The following is a 16,976-nucleotide window of genomic DNA, read 5'->3' on the forward strand; positions in this document are numbered from 1 at the left end:
ACCATCACGTATCATCACAGCATGTGATAAACCATCACGTATCATCACAGCATGTGATAAACCATCACGTATCATCACAGCATGTGATAAACCATCACGTATCATCACAGCATGTGATAAACCATCACGTATCATCACAGCATGTGATAAACCATCACGTATCATCACAGCTTTTAATAAACCATCACGTATCATTACAGCATGTGATAAACCATCACGTATCATTACAGCATGTGATAAACCATCACGTATCATTACAGCATGTGATAAACCATCACGTATCATTACAGCATGTGATAAACCATCACGTATCATCACAGCATGTGATAAACCATCACGTATCATTACAGCATGTGATAAACCATCACGTATCATCACAGCATGTGATAAACCATCACGTATCATTACAGCATGTGATAAACCATCACGTATCATCACAGCATGTGATAAACCATCACGTATCATTACAGCATGTGATAAACCATCACGTATCATCACAGCATGTGATAAACCATCACGTATCATCACAGCATGTGATAAACCATCACGTATCATTACAGCATGTGATAAACCATCACGTATCATTACAGCATGTGATAAACCATCACGTATCATCACAGCATGTGTTAAACCATCACGTATCATCACAGCTTTTAATAAACCATCACGTATCATTACAGCATGTGATAAACCATCACGTATCATTACAGCATGTGATAAACCATCACGTATCATTACAGCATGTGATAAACCATCACGTATCATTACAGCATGTGATAAACCATCACGTATCATTACAGCATGTGATAAACCATCACGTATCATTACAGCATGTGATAAACCATCACGTATCATTACAGCATGTGATAAACCATCACGTATCATCACAGCTTTTAATAAACCATCACGTATCATCACAGCATGTGATAAACCATCACGTATCATTACAGCATGTGATAAACCATCACGTATCATTACAGCATGTGATAAACCATCACGTATCATCACAGCATGTGATAAACCATCACGTATCATCACAGCTTTTAATAAACCATCACGTATCATTACAGCATGTGATAAACCATCACGTATCATTACAGCATGTGATAAACGATCACGTATCATTACAGCATGTGATAAACCATCACGTATCATCACAGCATGTGATAAACCATCACGTATCATTACAGCATGTGATAAACCATCACGTATCATTACAGCATGTGATAAACCATCACGTATCATCACAGCATGTGATAAACCATCACGTATCATTACAGCATGTGATAAACCATCACGTATCATCACAGCATGTGATAAACCATCACGTATCATCACAGCATGTGATAAACCATCACGTATCATTACAGACCATGGAACAAGATACACTAGTAATCCCTCATTACAGACCATGGAACAAGATACACTAGTAATCCCTCATTACAGACCACGGAACAAGATACACTAGTAATCCCTCATTACAGACCACGGAACAAGATACACTAGTAATCCCTCATTACAAACCACGGAACAAGATACACTAGTAATCCCTCATTACAGACCATGGAACAAGATACACTAGTAATCCCTCATTACAGACCATGGAACAAGATACACTAGTAATCCCTCATTACAAACCACGGAACAAGATACACTAGTAATCCCTCATTACAGACCATGGAACAAGATACACTAGTAATCCCCTCATTACAGACCACGGAACAAGATACACTAGTAATCCCTCATTACAGACCACGGAACAAGATACACTAGTAATCCCTCATTACAGACCATGGAACAAGATACACTAGTAATCCCTCATTACAAACCACGGAACAAGATACACTAGTAATCCCTCATTACAAACCACGGAACAAGATACACTAGTAATCCCTCATTACAGACCACGGAACAAGATACACTAGTAATCCCTCATTACAGACCACGGAACAAGATACACTAGTAATCCCTCATTACAGACCATGGAACAAGATACACTAGTAATCCCTCATTACAGACCACGGAACAAGATACACTAGTAATCCCTCATTACAGACCACGGAACAAGATACACTAGTAATCCCTCATTACAAACCACGGAACAAGATACACTAGTAATCCCTCATTACAGACCATGGAACAAGATACACTAGTAATCCCTCATTACAAACCACGGAACAAGATACACTAGTAATCCCTCATTACAGACCATGGAACAAGATACACTAGTAATCCCTCATTACAGACCACGGAACAAGATACACTAGTAATCCCTCATTACAGACCACGGAACAAGATACACTAGTAATCCCTCATTACAGACCATGGAACAAGATACACTAGTAATCCCTCATTACAAACCACGGAACAAGATACACTAGTAATCCCTCATTACAAACCACGGAACAAGATACACTAGTAATCCCTCATTACAGACCACGGAACAAGATACACTAGTAATCCCTCATTACAGACCATGGAACAAGATACACTAGTAATCCCTCATTACAGACCACGGAACAAGATACACTAGTAATCCCTCATTACAGACCACGGAACAAGATACACTAGTAATCCCTCATTACAGACCATGGAACAAGATACACTAGTAATCCCTCATTACAGACCATGGAACAAGATACACTAGTAATCCCTCATTACAGACCATGGAACAAGATACACTAGTAATCCCTCATTACAGACCACGGAACAAGATACACTAGTAATCCCTCATTACAGACCACGGAACAAGATACACTAGTAATCCCTCATTACAGACCATGGAACAAGATACACTAGTAATCCCTCATTACAGACCATGGAACAAGATACACTAGTAATCCCTCATTACAGACCACGGAAAAAGATACACTAGTAATCCCTCATTACAGACCATGGAACAAGATACACTAGTAATCCCTCATTACAGACCACGGAACAAGATACACTAGTAATCCCTCATTACAGACCATGGAACAAGATACACTAGTAATCCCTCATTACAGACCATGGAACAAGATACACTAGTAATCCCTCATTACAAACCACGGAACAAGATACACTAGTAATCCCTCATTACAAACCACGGAACAAGATACACTAGTAATCCCTCATTACAGACCATGGAACAAGATACACTAGTAATCCCTCATTACAAACCACGGAACAAGATACACTAGTAATCCCTCATTACAAACCACGGAACAAGATACACTAGTAATCCCTCATTACAGACCATGGAACAAGATACACTAGTAATCCCTCATTACAAACCACGGAACAAGATACACTAGTAATCCCTCATTACAGACCATGGAACAAGATACACTAGTAATCCCTCATTACAGACCACGGAACAAGATACACTAGTAATCCCTCATTACAGACCATGGAACAAGATACACTAGTAATCCCTCATTACAGACCATGGAACAAGATACACTAGTAATCCCTCATTACAGACCATGGAACAGAATACACTAGTAATCCCTCATTACAGACCATGGAACAAGATACACTAGTAATCCCTCATTACAGACCATGGAACAAGATACACTAGTAATCCCTCATTACAAACCACGGAACAAGATACACTAGTAATCCCTCATTACAGACCATGGAACAGAATACACTAGTAATCCCTCATTACAAACCACGGAACAAGATACACTAGTAATCCCTCATCACATGTTCTGGAAGTTTAAAACAGCAAAAATAAAAGACAGAGACAAGACTGATTTCCTGCAGATCATAGTAAATATTTTAACCAGCACCAAGCTCCACCATCTCCCCCGTCCACCCCTGACAAAACGTCCCCCTGGGTCCGCTGGGTCCCCTGGGTCCGCTGGGTCCGCTGGGTCCCCTGGGTCCGCTGGGTCCCCTGGGTCCGCTGGGTCCCCTGGGTCCCCTGGGTCCGCTGGGTCCCCTGGGTCCCCTGGGTCCGCTGGGTCCCCTGGGTCCGCTGGGTCCCCTGGGTCCCCTGGGTCCGCTGGGTCCCCTGGGTCCCCTGGGTCCCCTGGGTCCCCTGGGTCCGCTGGGTCCGCTGGGTCCGCTGGGTCCCCTGGGTCCCCTGGGTCCGCTGGGTCCCCTGGGTCCCCTGGGTCCGCTGGGTCCGCTGGGTCCGCTGGGTCCGCTGGGTCCCCTGGGTAACTCACCACTGGGACAGCCTGACCTTCAGCAGTTTACCAACCAACCAGGACCATACCCCACCCTATCCCAATCCCTCCCCCCACATCAAAGCACCTCGGGCTGGGTACTCCCCACTGGGTCAACCTGACCTCCAGCAGTTTACCAACCAACCAGGACCATACCCCACCCTATCCCAATACCTCCCCCCATATCGAAGCACCTCGGGCTGGGTACTCCCCACTGGGTCAACCTGACCTCCAGCAGTTTACCAACCAACCAGGACCATACCCCACCCTATCCCAATCCCTCCCCCCACATCAAAGCACCTCGGGCTGGGTACTCCCCACTGGGTCAACCTGACCTCCAGCAGTTTACCAACCAACCAGGACCATACCCCACCCTATCCCAATACCTCCCCCCATATCGAAGCACCTCGGGCTGGGTACTCCCCCACTGGGTCAACCTGACCTCCAGCAGTTTACCAACCAACCAGGACCATACCCCACCCTATCCCAATCCCTCCCCCCCCACATCAAAGCACCTCGGGCTGGGTACTCCCCCACTGGGTCAACCTGACCTCCAGCAGTTTACCAACCAACCAGGACCATACCCCACCCTATCCCAATCCCTCCCCCCACATCAAAGCACCTCGGGCTGGGTAACTCACCACTGGGAGGACCCGTCTGTGCCGCTGACCTCCAGCAGGTCATAGTCGTCCTCCAGTGTAAAGTCAGAGAAGACCAGGGCGATGGTGTCTCCAGGCTCAGCCAGGACGGTCCAGGTACAGTCTGCATTGTTGCTGTACTCCCCTGGGTAGTTGGGGCTGGTGATCACACCGCTCTGGCCTCGCAATGTACCCCCACACCCATCATCCGCTGGGGGGGACAGAGAGAAGAGACATGTTAGAAAAACAGAGCGACTGATAGACAGACAGAGAAGAAGAAGGAGAGAGAGACACGATAGAGAAACAGAAGTGTTAATTTCATATATTTCATTTCATTCAATTTTTTTTGTTTTTGAAACTCCTGAATGCTCAGATGCACGAAGCAATACACCTTGACCTGGTACAGCCCACATTCCTCTTTAAAGAGCTGTGTGCACAATCCTGAGTACACTGAGGCATCATTGACATCAACACCAGCTTTGCTAAGGTCTTCTTCATAGAAAATCCGATTGCCCCATTGACAAGCTGTTGAAAAGCCAGTTTTCCCATTGACAGAATGCTCTCTTTATTCCAGTGTGGACCTGTCTCTTCTTTCCAAAGATACTTTTCATTCTTCTGTTTGGTATGAAACACCACAAGGTGTGTGTACATCTCAGTCAGAGTCTTGGGCATCTCTTCTCTCTTATGTTTCATCATGTGTTCAAGGACTATTGCAGAAATCCAACAGAAGACTGGAATGTGCTACTTCTACCAAATGTGATATGAAATGAAATGAAAATGAAGTGGACATCGTTAGACCGGTGAATAAAAGAGTCCAGTTGTTGTTTCTTAAATTATTTATAAACACAACTGACTTAACAAACATTTAATAACAGGCGCTGGCGAGTTCTTTAGATCGGTAGGGCTGAAATATATGTTTATGTCAAATGAAACGGTACTAAACTATTCTAGAATGTTGGTATCATAATTATCATGATGTTTTGACTTAGAACAAAGATAACTTAAAAATACAGAAAAGACAATAGAAATTCAGACATAAATATTGTGTTTTTATAGAGTGCAGTAAGCATATGGCTATAGTATTTGTATTTGTATTTATTATGGATCCCCATTAGTTCCTGTTGCCAAGGCAGCAACTACTCTTCCTGGGGTTTATTATGGATCCCCATTAGTTCCTGCCAAGGCAGCAGCTACTCTTCCTGGGGTTTATTATGGATCCCCATTAGTTCCTGTCAAGGCAGCAGCTACTCTTCCTGGGGTTTATTATGGATCCCCATTAGTTCCTGCCAAGGCAGCGGCTACTCTTCCTGGGGTTTATTAAGGATCCCCATAAGTTCCTGTCAAGGCAGCGGCTACTCTTCCTGGGGTTTATTATGGATCCCCATTAGTTCCTGCCAAGGCAGCAGCTACTCTTCCTGGGGTTTATTAAGGATCCCCATAAGTTCCTGTCAAAGCAGCAGCTACTCTTCCTGGGGTTTATTATGGATCCCCATTAGTTCCTGTCAAAGCAGCAGCTACTCTTCCTGGGGTTTATTATGGATCCCCATTAGTTCCTGCCAAGGCAGCAGCTACTCTCCCTGGGGTTTATTATGGATCCCCATTAGTTCCTGTCAAGGCAGCAGCTACTCTTCCTGGGGTTTATTATGGATCCCTGTCACGTCCTGGCCAGTATAAGGTTAATTGGTATTGTAGTTTGGTCAGGACGTGGCAGAGGGTATTCGTTTTATGTGGTTCGGGGTGGTGTGTTTTGTTGAAGGGGCATTTGGTTTAAGTATTCCGGGGTTTTTGGGCACTGTTTGGTTTTCAGGTGTTCTATGTTTAGTCTAATATGTCTGTTTCTATGTTTGGTTAATTGGGGTTGGGACTCTCAGTTGAAGGCAGGTGTTGTCTATCTGCCTTTGATTGAGAGTCCCATATATTAGGGTGTGTTTGTTATGGGTGGGAGATTGTTCTGTGTTGAGCCTTGTGCCTTGCAGACTGTCAGTAGATCGTTCGTTCTCTTGTTTGTTGTTTTTGTGTTCGTTTTGATTTAATTAAATGTTCAAAATGAACAACCGCATGCCCGTTTTGGTCATCTTTAACCGACGACAAGCGTGACAATCCCCATTAGTTCCTGCAAAGCAGCAGCTACTCTTCCTGGGGTCCAGCAAAATTAAGGCAGTTTAAACAATTTTAAAAACATTACAAAACATTCACAGATTTCGCAACAAACTGTGTGACCTCAGGCCCCTACTCCACATATCTACAGTACTAAATCCATGTGTATGTATAGTGAGTATGTTATCGTATCTTTCTCTCTCTGTGTGTGTGTGTGTGTGTGTGTGTGTGTGTGTGTGTGTGTGTATCCATGTGTTTGTGCCAATGTTTGAGGTCATTGTCAATAAAACGTAATATTATGAGCATTCAGTTTGGCTGCTGAGGGGTAAGGAGATCCACTGCCAACTGAGTGTTCAAGGGATTGTTAAATAAATGTTATGTCACGTCCTGACCAGTAATAGGGATTTTTTTGTTATTGTAGTTTGGTCAGGACGTGGCAGGGGGGTATTTGTTTTATATGGTTCGGGGTGGTTATGTGTATGTAGAGGGGTGTTTTATTTATGTGTTCCGGGGTTTTTGGTGTATGTTCTTGTTTTGGTATTCTAGGTTTTTCTAGTTTGTATATTTCTTTGTTGGTCTGTGTGGCTCTCGATCAGGAACAGCTGTCAATCGTTGTTCCTGATTGAGAGTCATATTTAGGGAGCTTGTTTTCACCTGGTTGTTTGTGGGTAGTTGTATTTTGCGCTGCTGTTATTATAGCCTGTGAAACTGTCGGTCTGTCGTTTATTGTTTTCGTGTTCACTTTTTAAAATAACACCCGCTTTCCGCCTTGATTTTGTAACATTGCTGCTTCTTGAGGAGAATCAGAACTAATTTATCATACCTGGCAAGTATGAAGGTTTTTTTGGGGTCCTTTGTGGGCCTCTGCCTGGCAGAAGGGTGCATTTGTCAATGTACTGTTAGTTAGTTAGCTGTTAATTGATAATGTTTGTAAGATTCCGGAATAAACTTTGTCTAGTTGGCTAGTAAACATAGCTAATGTACCTTTTTTTTTCTCCAACCAACGTAGGCTTAAAATTAGCATTAAATTAGCATTAACATTATCCCCTTTTAAACATTGTTTTTAAGTGTTCAATCGCAATTACTGCTGACCGACATGATTGGCTACATTTAAAAAATAATATTTCACCTTTATTTAACCAGGTAGACTAGTTGAGAACAAGTTCGCATTTAAAGCTGCGACCTGGCCAAGATAAAGCAAAGCAGTGTGACAAAAACAACAACACAGAGTTACAAATGGAATAACATGGAATAAACAAACAAGCCATTAACACAATAAACAAATGACACAGTAGAAAAAAAGAGTCTATATACAGTGTGTGCAAAAGGCATGAGGAGGTAAGGCAATAAATAGGCCATAGTAGCGAAGTAATTACAATTTAGCAGATTAACACTGGAGTGATAGATGAGCAGATGGTGATGTGCAAGTAGAGATACTGGTGTGCAAAAGAGCAGAAAAGTAAATAAAAACAACATGGGGATGAGGTAGGTAGATTGGGTGGGCTATTTACAGATGGACTATGTACAGCTGCAGCGATCGGTTAGCTGCTCAGATGGCTGATGTTTAAAGTTAGTGAGGGAAATATAAGTCTCCAGCTTCAGTGATTTTTGCAGTTCGTTCCAGTCATTGGCAGCAGAGAACTGGAAGGAAAGGCGGCCAAAGGAGGTGTTGGCTTTGGGGATGACCAGTGAGATATACCTGCTGGAGCGCGTGCTACGGGTGGGTGTTGTTATCGTGAACTGAGATAAGGCGGAGCTTTACCTAGCAAAGACTTATAGATGACCTGGAGCCAGTGGGTCTGGCGCCGAATATGTAGTGAGGGCCAGCCAACTAGAGCATACAGGTCGCAGTGGTTGGTGGTATAAGGTGATTTGGTAACAAAACGGATGGCATTGTGATAGACTGCATCCAGTTTGCTGAGTAGAGTATTGGAAGCTATTTTGTAAATGACATCGCCGAAGTCGAGGATCGGTAGGATAGTCAGTTTTACGAGGGTATGTTTGGCAGCATGAGTGAAGGAGGCTTTGTTGCGAAATAGAAAGCCGATTCTAGATTTGATTTTTGGATTGGAGATGTTTAATATGAGTCTGGAAGGAGAGTTTACAGTCTAGCCAGACACCTCGGTATTTATAGTTGTCCACATATTCTAGGTCAGAACCATCCAGAGTAGTGATGCTAGTCGGGCTGGCGTGTGAGGGCAGCGAACGGTTGAAAAGCGTTTGGTTTTACTAGCATTTAAGAGCAGTTGGCAGACTGATCATATCGAATTAGCTAGCTAGCTAGCAACAGCTCACGTCAATATGGCTAGTTGACAAGCTAATAACAGCTCACTGTCACGTCCTGACCATAGTAAGTTGTTATTTTCTATGGTAGTAGTAGGTCAGGGCGAGACAGGGGGTGTTTGTCTATGTTTTGTATTTCTATGTTCAGTTTCTAGTTTTCTATTTCTATGTTGGTTTTGTTTGGTATGATCTCCAATTAGAGGCAGTTGGTCGTCATTGTCTCTAATTGGAGGTCATATTTAAGCTGATGTTTGTCCCACCTGTTTTTGTGGGTGATTAATTTTTGAGTTGTGTATGTGTTCAACTCTGCGTCACGGTTTGTTATTTTGTGTATTCAAGTATTTAGTGTATTGCATTTAGTTTCACGGTAAATAAAATATGTGGAACTACGAACACGCTGCATTTTGGTCTGATCCTTTGAACAGCCGTGACACTCACGTCAATATGGCTTGTTAACAAGCTAATACCAGCTCACGTCAGTATCGCTAGTTAACAAGCTAACTTTCAAGGGATAAACGAGATGGCTTGCCATCTATAGTGATGATTAAAGCAGTTTCACAGACAACTTTACCAGGACGAGGACTTGCTGATGTCAAGCTCTTTCCAAAAGCCTCATCTTTTTTTTACCTTTAGTTAACGAGGTAAGTCAGTTAAGAACAAATTCTTATTTTCAATGACGGCCTAGGAACAGTGGGTTAACTGCCTTGATCAGGTACAGATTTGTACCTTGTCAGCTCGGGGATTTGATCTTGCAACCTTTCGGTTACTAGTCCAACGCTCTAACCACTAGGCTACCTGCTGGTTACTGGCCCAACGCTCTAACCACTAGGCTACCTGCTGGTTACTGGCCCAACGCTCTAACCATTAGGCTACCTGCTGGTTACTGGCCCAACGCTCTAACCACTAGGCTACCTGCTGGTTACTGGCCCAACGCTCTAACCACTAGGCTACCTGCTGGTTACTGGCCCAACGCTCTAACCACTAGGCTACCTGCTGGTTACTGGCCCAACGCTCTAACCACTAGGCTACCTGCTGGTTACTGGCCCAACGCTCTAACCACTAGGCTACCTGCTGGTTACTGGCCCAACGCTCTAACACCTAGGCTACCTGCTGGTTACTGGCCCAACGCTCTAACCACTAGGCTACCTGCTGGTTACTGGCCAAACGCTCTAACCACTAGGCTACCTGCTGGTTACTGGCCCAACGCTCAACCACTAGGCTACCTGCTGGTTACTGGCCAAACGCTCTAACCACTAGGCTACCTGCTGGTTACTGGCCAAACGCTCTAACCACTAGGCTACCTGCTGGTTACTGGCCAAACGCTCTAACCACTAGGCTACCTGCTGGTTACTGGCCAAACACTCTAACCACTAGGCTACCTGCTGGTTACTGGGCCAACGCTCAACCACTAGGCTACCTGCTGGTTACTAGTCCAACGCTCTAACCACTAGACTACCTGCTGGTTACTGGCCAAATGCTCTAACCACTAGGCTACCTGCTGGTTACTGGCCCAACGCTCTAACCACTAGGCTACCTGCTGGTTACTAGTCCAACGCTCTAACCACTAGACTACCTGCTGGTTACTGGCCCAACGCTCAACCACTAGGCTACCTGCTGGTTACTAGTCCAACGCTCTAACCACTAGGCTACCTGCTGGTTACTGGCCCAACGCTCTAACCACTAGGCTACCTGCTGGTTACTGGCCCAACGCTCTAACCACTAGGCTACCTGCTGGTTACTGGCCCAACGCTCTAACCACTAGGCTACCTGCTGGTTACTGGCCCAACACTCTAACCACTAGGCTACCTGCTGGTTCCTGACCCAACGCTCTAACCACTAGGCTACCTGCTGGTTACTGGCCAAACGCTCTAACCACTAGGCTACCTGCAACCCTGTCTCTTACGAAGCAAGCTAAATTACACATTGTTTGCTTAGTTAGCTATCTACATGCTAGCTATCTACATGCTAGCTATCTACATGCTAGCTATCTACATGCTAGCTATCTACATGCCAAATGGATAGGTTACCTTCACGTATCTGAAATGACACGATCAATTGATGTTTACTGATCATAAAGCAGTGACTTGAGATATAACTCTGATGATAGAGCTAAATGTGGAATGATCGCTAACGTGTAGTTCTGAAGCCGATCTTCATGATGATATTATAACTAAACAATTATAAAATTTATTTAACAATCCTTTGTCAACGGTTTTAGGTTTTTAGGTTTTACCCCCCCCAGCAGTCAAATAGTTCTGCATACCATATTGTGACGTTTCATTGATAACAACCCAATTACCTGTAGTTTAATTTAATCTTATGGGAACATAGAGAATTCAGACCGCTATAGTTTCAGTCTTTCTAAGCCATAGGACTTCAACAACAGAGCACAATAGAACCAGTGTTAAAAACCCTCCAACACACAGCAAAAGTCTTCAGGGTATAATGACTTAAGGATATAATAATTCAGGGGATGTGCCAAGGGTTGACTGAGGCAAGTCAAAGCAACGGGGGAGTGAGTAGATTGGATTAATTCAGATTTGTGTTAATCATTTTCACATTGGGAACTCACTCTTCCATCCTTAAGATTATTACAAGGAGACAATTTAACAACAAAAATGGTGTCCTGGTAATTGTGGCCCTGGGCTCGGTCTGTCTCTCCAGAGAGAGTAGAGTAGAGAGATGCTGTTAGCCTTTAAGCCGGTAAAGCTGGTAAAATATACACACACACAAACACTAACACAAATGCAGGCATGTGCACACGCATACACACACGCAAGCACACACATACTGTAAACAATGACAAATACACACATACTGTAAACAATGACAAATACACACAAAAGTGTGAATGTGTCATGACACATTTCTGTCTACAGTGAATTCAGAAAGTATTCATACCCTTTGATTTTTACCACATTTTGTTGATTAAATTGATACAATTTAGATTTTGTGTCACTGATCTACACACAATATCCCATAATATCAAAGTAAAAACAAAAAATACAATAATTCAAGCTGAAATGTCAATAAGTATTCAACCCCTTTGTTTGGGAGTACACATGTGCTTAATAAATTGCATAATACGTTACATAAACTCACTTTGGCTCAATAATATGGTCCCTCAATCGAATTGTGAATTTCAAACACAGATTCAACCACAAAGACCAGGGAGGTTTTTTTAATACCTCGCAAAGAAAGACACCCTAATGTTGAAAGCAGACACTGAATACCCATTTGAGCATGGTGAAGTTATTAATTAGGAAGTGGATGGTGTATCAATACACCCAGTCACTACAAAGATACAGGCGTCCTTCCTAACTCAGTTGCTGTAGAGTAGTGATTCCCAAAATGTTTATAGTCCCATATCCCTTCTAACATTCAACCTCCAGCTGTACCCCCTCTAGCACCAGGGTCAGCACACTCTCAAATATTGTTTTTTTTTGCCATCATTGTAATCCTGCCACACACACACACACTATACGATATATCAATTAAACATAAGAATGAGTGTGAGGTTTTTGTCACAACCCGACTCGTGGGAAGTGACAAAGAGTTCTTATAGGACCAGGGCACAAATAAAATTACAATAATAATCAATAATTTTGCTCTTTATTTAGCCATCTTACATATTAAACCTTATTTGTTAATTGTGAATAACTCATCACCGGTAAATGAGAAGGGTGTGCTTGAAAAGAAGTACATAACTGGGCAAATTTTTTTTTTTTAAATGTATCCTTTATTTAACTATGCAAGTCAGTTAATAACAAATTATTATTTACAATGACGGCCTAAAAACAGTGGGTTAACTGCCTTGTTCAGGAGCAGAACAACAGATTTTTACCTTGTCAGGGGATTCAATCTATCAACCTTTCGGTTACTGGCCCAATGTTCTAACCACTAGGCTACCTGCTGGTTACTGGCCCAATGTTCTAACCACTAGGCTACCTGCTGGTTACTGGCCCAATGTTCTAACCACTAGGCTACCTGCTGGTTACTGGCCCAATGCTCTAACCACTAGGCTACCTGCTGGTTACTGGCCCAACGCTCTAACCACTAGGCTACCTGCTGGTTACTGGCCCAACGCTCTAACCACTAGGCTACCTGCTGGTTACTGGCCCAATGTTCTAACCACTAGGCTACCTGCTGGTTACTGGCCCAATGTTCTAACCACTAGGCTACCTGCTGGTTACTGGCCCAATGTTCTAACCACTAGGCTACCTGCTGGTTACTGGCCCAACGCTCTAACCACTAGGCTACCTGCTGGTTACTGGCCCAATGTTCTAACCACTAGGCTACCTGCTGGTTACTGGCCCAATGTTCTAACCACTAGGCTACCTGCTGGTTACTGGCCCAATGTTCTAACCACTAGGCTACCTGCTGGTTACTGGCCCAATGTTCTAACCACTAGGCTACCTGCTGGTTACTGGCCCAATGTTCTAACCACTAGGCTACCTGCTGGTTACTGGCCCAATGTTCTAACCACTAGGCTACCTGCTGCCCCTAATGTTGGGTTGTATTGGAGAGAGTCTCAGTCTTAAATACTTTTCCACACACAGTCTGTGCCTATATTTAGTTTTCATGCTAGTGAGGGCCAATAATCCACTCTCACATACAATTGAAGTCAGAAGTTTACATACACTTAGGTTGGAGTCATTAAAACTAGTTTTTCAACAACTCCACACATTTCTTGTTAACAAAATATAGTTTTGGCAAGTCGGTTAGGACATCTACTTTATGCATGACACAAGTAATTTTTCCAACAACTGTTTACAGACAGATTATTTCACTAATATTTCGCTGTACCACAATTCCAGTGGGTCAGAAGTTTACATACACTAAGTTGACTGTGCCTTTAAACAGCTTGGTAAATTCCAGAAAATTATGTCATGGCTTTAGAAGCTTCTGATAGGCTAATTGACATAATTTCAGTCAATTGGAGGTGTACCTGTGGATGTATTTCAAGGCCAACCTTCAAACTCAGTGCCTCAATGCTTCACATCATGGGGAAACCAAAAGAAATCAGCCAAGATCTCAGAAAAAAAAGGTGTAGACCTCCACAAGTCTGTTTCATCCTTGAGAGTAATTTCCAACTGCATGAAGGTACTATGTTCATCTGTACAAACAATAGTATGCAAGAATAAACACCATGGGACCACGCAGCCGTCATACCGCTCAGGAAGGAGACGCATTCTGTCTCCTTGAGATGAACGTACTTTGGTGTGAAAAGTGCAAATCAATTCCAGAACAACAACAAAGGACCTTGTGAAGATGGTGGAGGAAACAGGTACAAAATTATCTATATCCACAGTAAAACGAGTCGTATATTGACATAACCTGAAAGGCCGCTCAGCAAGGAAGAAGCCACTGCTCCAAAACCGCAATAAAAAACTAGACTATGGTTTGCAACTGCACATGGGGACAAAGATTGTAATTTTTAGAGAAATGTCCTCTGGTCTGATGAAACAAAAATATAACTGTTTGGCCATAATGACCATTGTTATTTTGGTTGAAAAAGGGGGAGGCTTGCAAGCCGAAGAACACCATCCCAACCGTGAAGCACGGGGGTGGCAGCATCATGTTGTGGTGGTGCTTTGCTGCAGGAGGGACTGGTGCACTTCACAAAATAGGTGGCATCATGAGGCAGAAAAAATATGTGTATATATTGAAGCAACATCTCAAGACATCAGTCAGGAAGTTAAAGCTTGGTCGCAAATGGGTCTTCCAAATGGACAATGACCCCAAGCATACTTCCTAAGTAGTGGCAAAATGGCTTAAGGACAACAAAGTCAAGGTATTGGAGTGGCCATCACAAAGCCTGACCTCAAACCTATACAAAATATGTGGGCAGAACTGTGGGCAGAACTGAAAAAGAGTGTGTGCGAGCAAGGAGGCCTAAAAACCTGACTCAGTTACACCAGCTCTGTCAGGAGGAATGGGCCAAAATTCACCCAACTTATTGTGGGAAGCTTGTGGAAGGTTAAACATTTTAAAGTTAAACATTTTAAAGGCAATGCTACCAAATACTAATTGAGTTCATGTAAACTTCTGACCCGCTGGGAATGTGATGAAAGAAATAAAAGCTGAAATAAATCATTCTCTCTACTATTATTTCTGACATGTCACATTCTTAAAATAAACTGGTGATCCTAACTGACCTAAGACAGAGAATTTCTACTAGGATTAAATGTCAGGAATTGTTAAAAACTGAGTTTAAATGTATTTGGCTAAGGTGTATGTAAACTTCCAACTTCAACTGTATATAGACAGATACACATACATACCACAAACGTGGTTGCAAAGGGCATCAGTGTCTTAACAGCGTGATTACCCAAAGCAGGATACTCTGAGCTCAGCCCAATACAGAAATCTGGCACAGAACCGCTTGTTGCAATTTCGATGAGGCTCTCTTGTTCAGATATCAGTAAGTGGACTGGAGGCAGGGCATGAAAGGGATAACGAATCCAGTTGTTTGTTTCAGGAAAGTACCTGCGTAATTGCGCACCCAACTCACTCAGGTACTTCGACATACCACATTTGACATTGTCTGTAAGCTTGAGTTCAATTGCACATAAAAATTCATACAATGATGGAAAGGCCTGTGTGTTGTCCTTGTTAATGCAGACAGAGAAGAGCTCCAACTTCTTAATCAGAGCCTCAACTTTGTCCCGCACATTGAATATAGTTATGGAGAGTCCCTGTAATCAGTGATTCAGATCATTCAGATGAGAAAAAACATCAATCAAATTTCAATCAAATGTACACTGCTCAAAAAAATAAAGGGAACACTAAAATAACACATCCTAGATCTGAATGAAAGAAATAATCTTATTAAATACTTTTTTCTTTACATAGTTGAATGTGCTGACAACAAAATCACACAAAAATAATCAATGGAAATCCAATTTATCAACCCATGGAGGTCTGGATTTGGAGTCACACTCAAAATTAAAGTGGAAAACCACACTACAGGCTGATCCAACTTTGATGTAATGTCCTTAAAACAAGTCAAAATGAGGCTCAGTAGTGTGTGTGGCCTCCACGTGCCTGTATGACCTCCCTACAACGCCTGGGCATGCTCCTGATGAGGTGGCGGATGGTCTCCTGAGGGATCTCCTCCCAGACCTGGACTAAAGCATCCGCCAACTCCTGGACAGTCTGTGGTGAAACGTGGCGTTGGTGGATGGAGCGAGACATGATGACCCAGATGTGCTCAATTGGATTCAGGTCTGGGGAACGGGCGGTCCAGTCCATAGCATCAATGCCTTCCTCTTGCAGGAACTGCTGACACACTCCAGCCACATGAGGTCTAGCATTGTCTTGCATTAGGAGGAACCCAGGGCCAACCGCACCAGCATATGGTCTCACAAGGGGTCTGAGGATCTCCTCTCGGTACCTAATGGCAGTCAGGCTACCTCTGGCGAGCACATGGAGGGCTGTGCGGCCCCCCAAAGAAATGCCACCCTACCCCATGACTGACCCACTGCCAAACCGGTCATGCTGGAGGATGTTGCAGGCAGCAGAACGTTCTCCACGGCGTCTCCAGACTGTCACGTCTGTCACATGTGCTCAGTGTGAACCTGCTTTCATCTGTGAAGAGCACAGGGCGCCAGTGGCGAATTTGCCAATCTTGGTGTTCTCTGGCAAATGCCAAACGTCCTGCACGGTGTTGGGCTGTAAGCACAACCCCCACCTGTGGACGTCGGGCCCTCATACCACCCTCATGGAGTCTGTTTCTGACCGTTTGAGCAGACACATGCACATTTGTGGCCTGCTGGAGGTCATTTTGCAGTGGTAGTGCTCC

General features: G+C 43.6%; 1 protein-coding gene across 1 annotated transcript in view; it reads right to left on the reverse strand.

Annotated features, from left to right (window-relative positions):
* LOC106589158 (CUB and sushi domain-containing protein 2) overlaps positions 1-16,976 on the reverse strand; it is an 881,306-nt gene that overhangs the window by 580,833 nt on the left and 283,497 nt on the right. The window contains exons 5-7 of the mRNA XM_045709574.1: positions 14,267-14,278; positions 12,571-12,573; positions 4,796-5,003 (exon numbers count right to left, since the gene is read on the reverse strand). Of these exons, the coding sequence (XP_045565530.1) occupies positions 4,796-5,003; positions 12,571-12,573; positions 14,267-14,278 (223 nt within the window). The remainder of the gene's footprint in view (positions 1-4,795; positions 5,004-12,570; positions 12,574-14,266; positions 14,279-16,976) is intronic.

This window comes from Salmo salar, chromosome ssa27 (assembly GCF_905237065.1).
Source record: "Salmo salar chromosome ssa27, Ssal_v3.1, whole genome shotgun sequence".
NCBI lineage: Eukaryota > Metazoa > Chordata > Actinopteri > Salmoniformes > Salmonidae > Salmo > Salmo salar.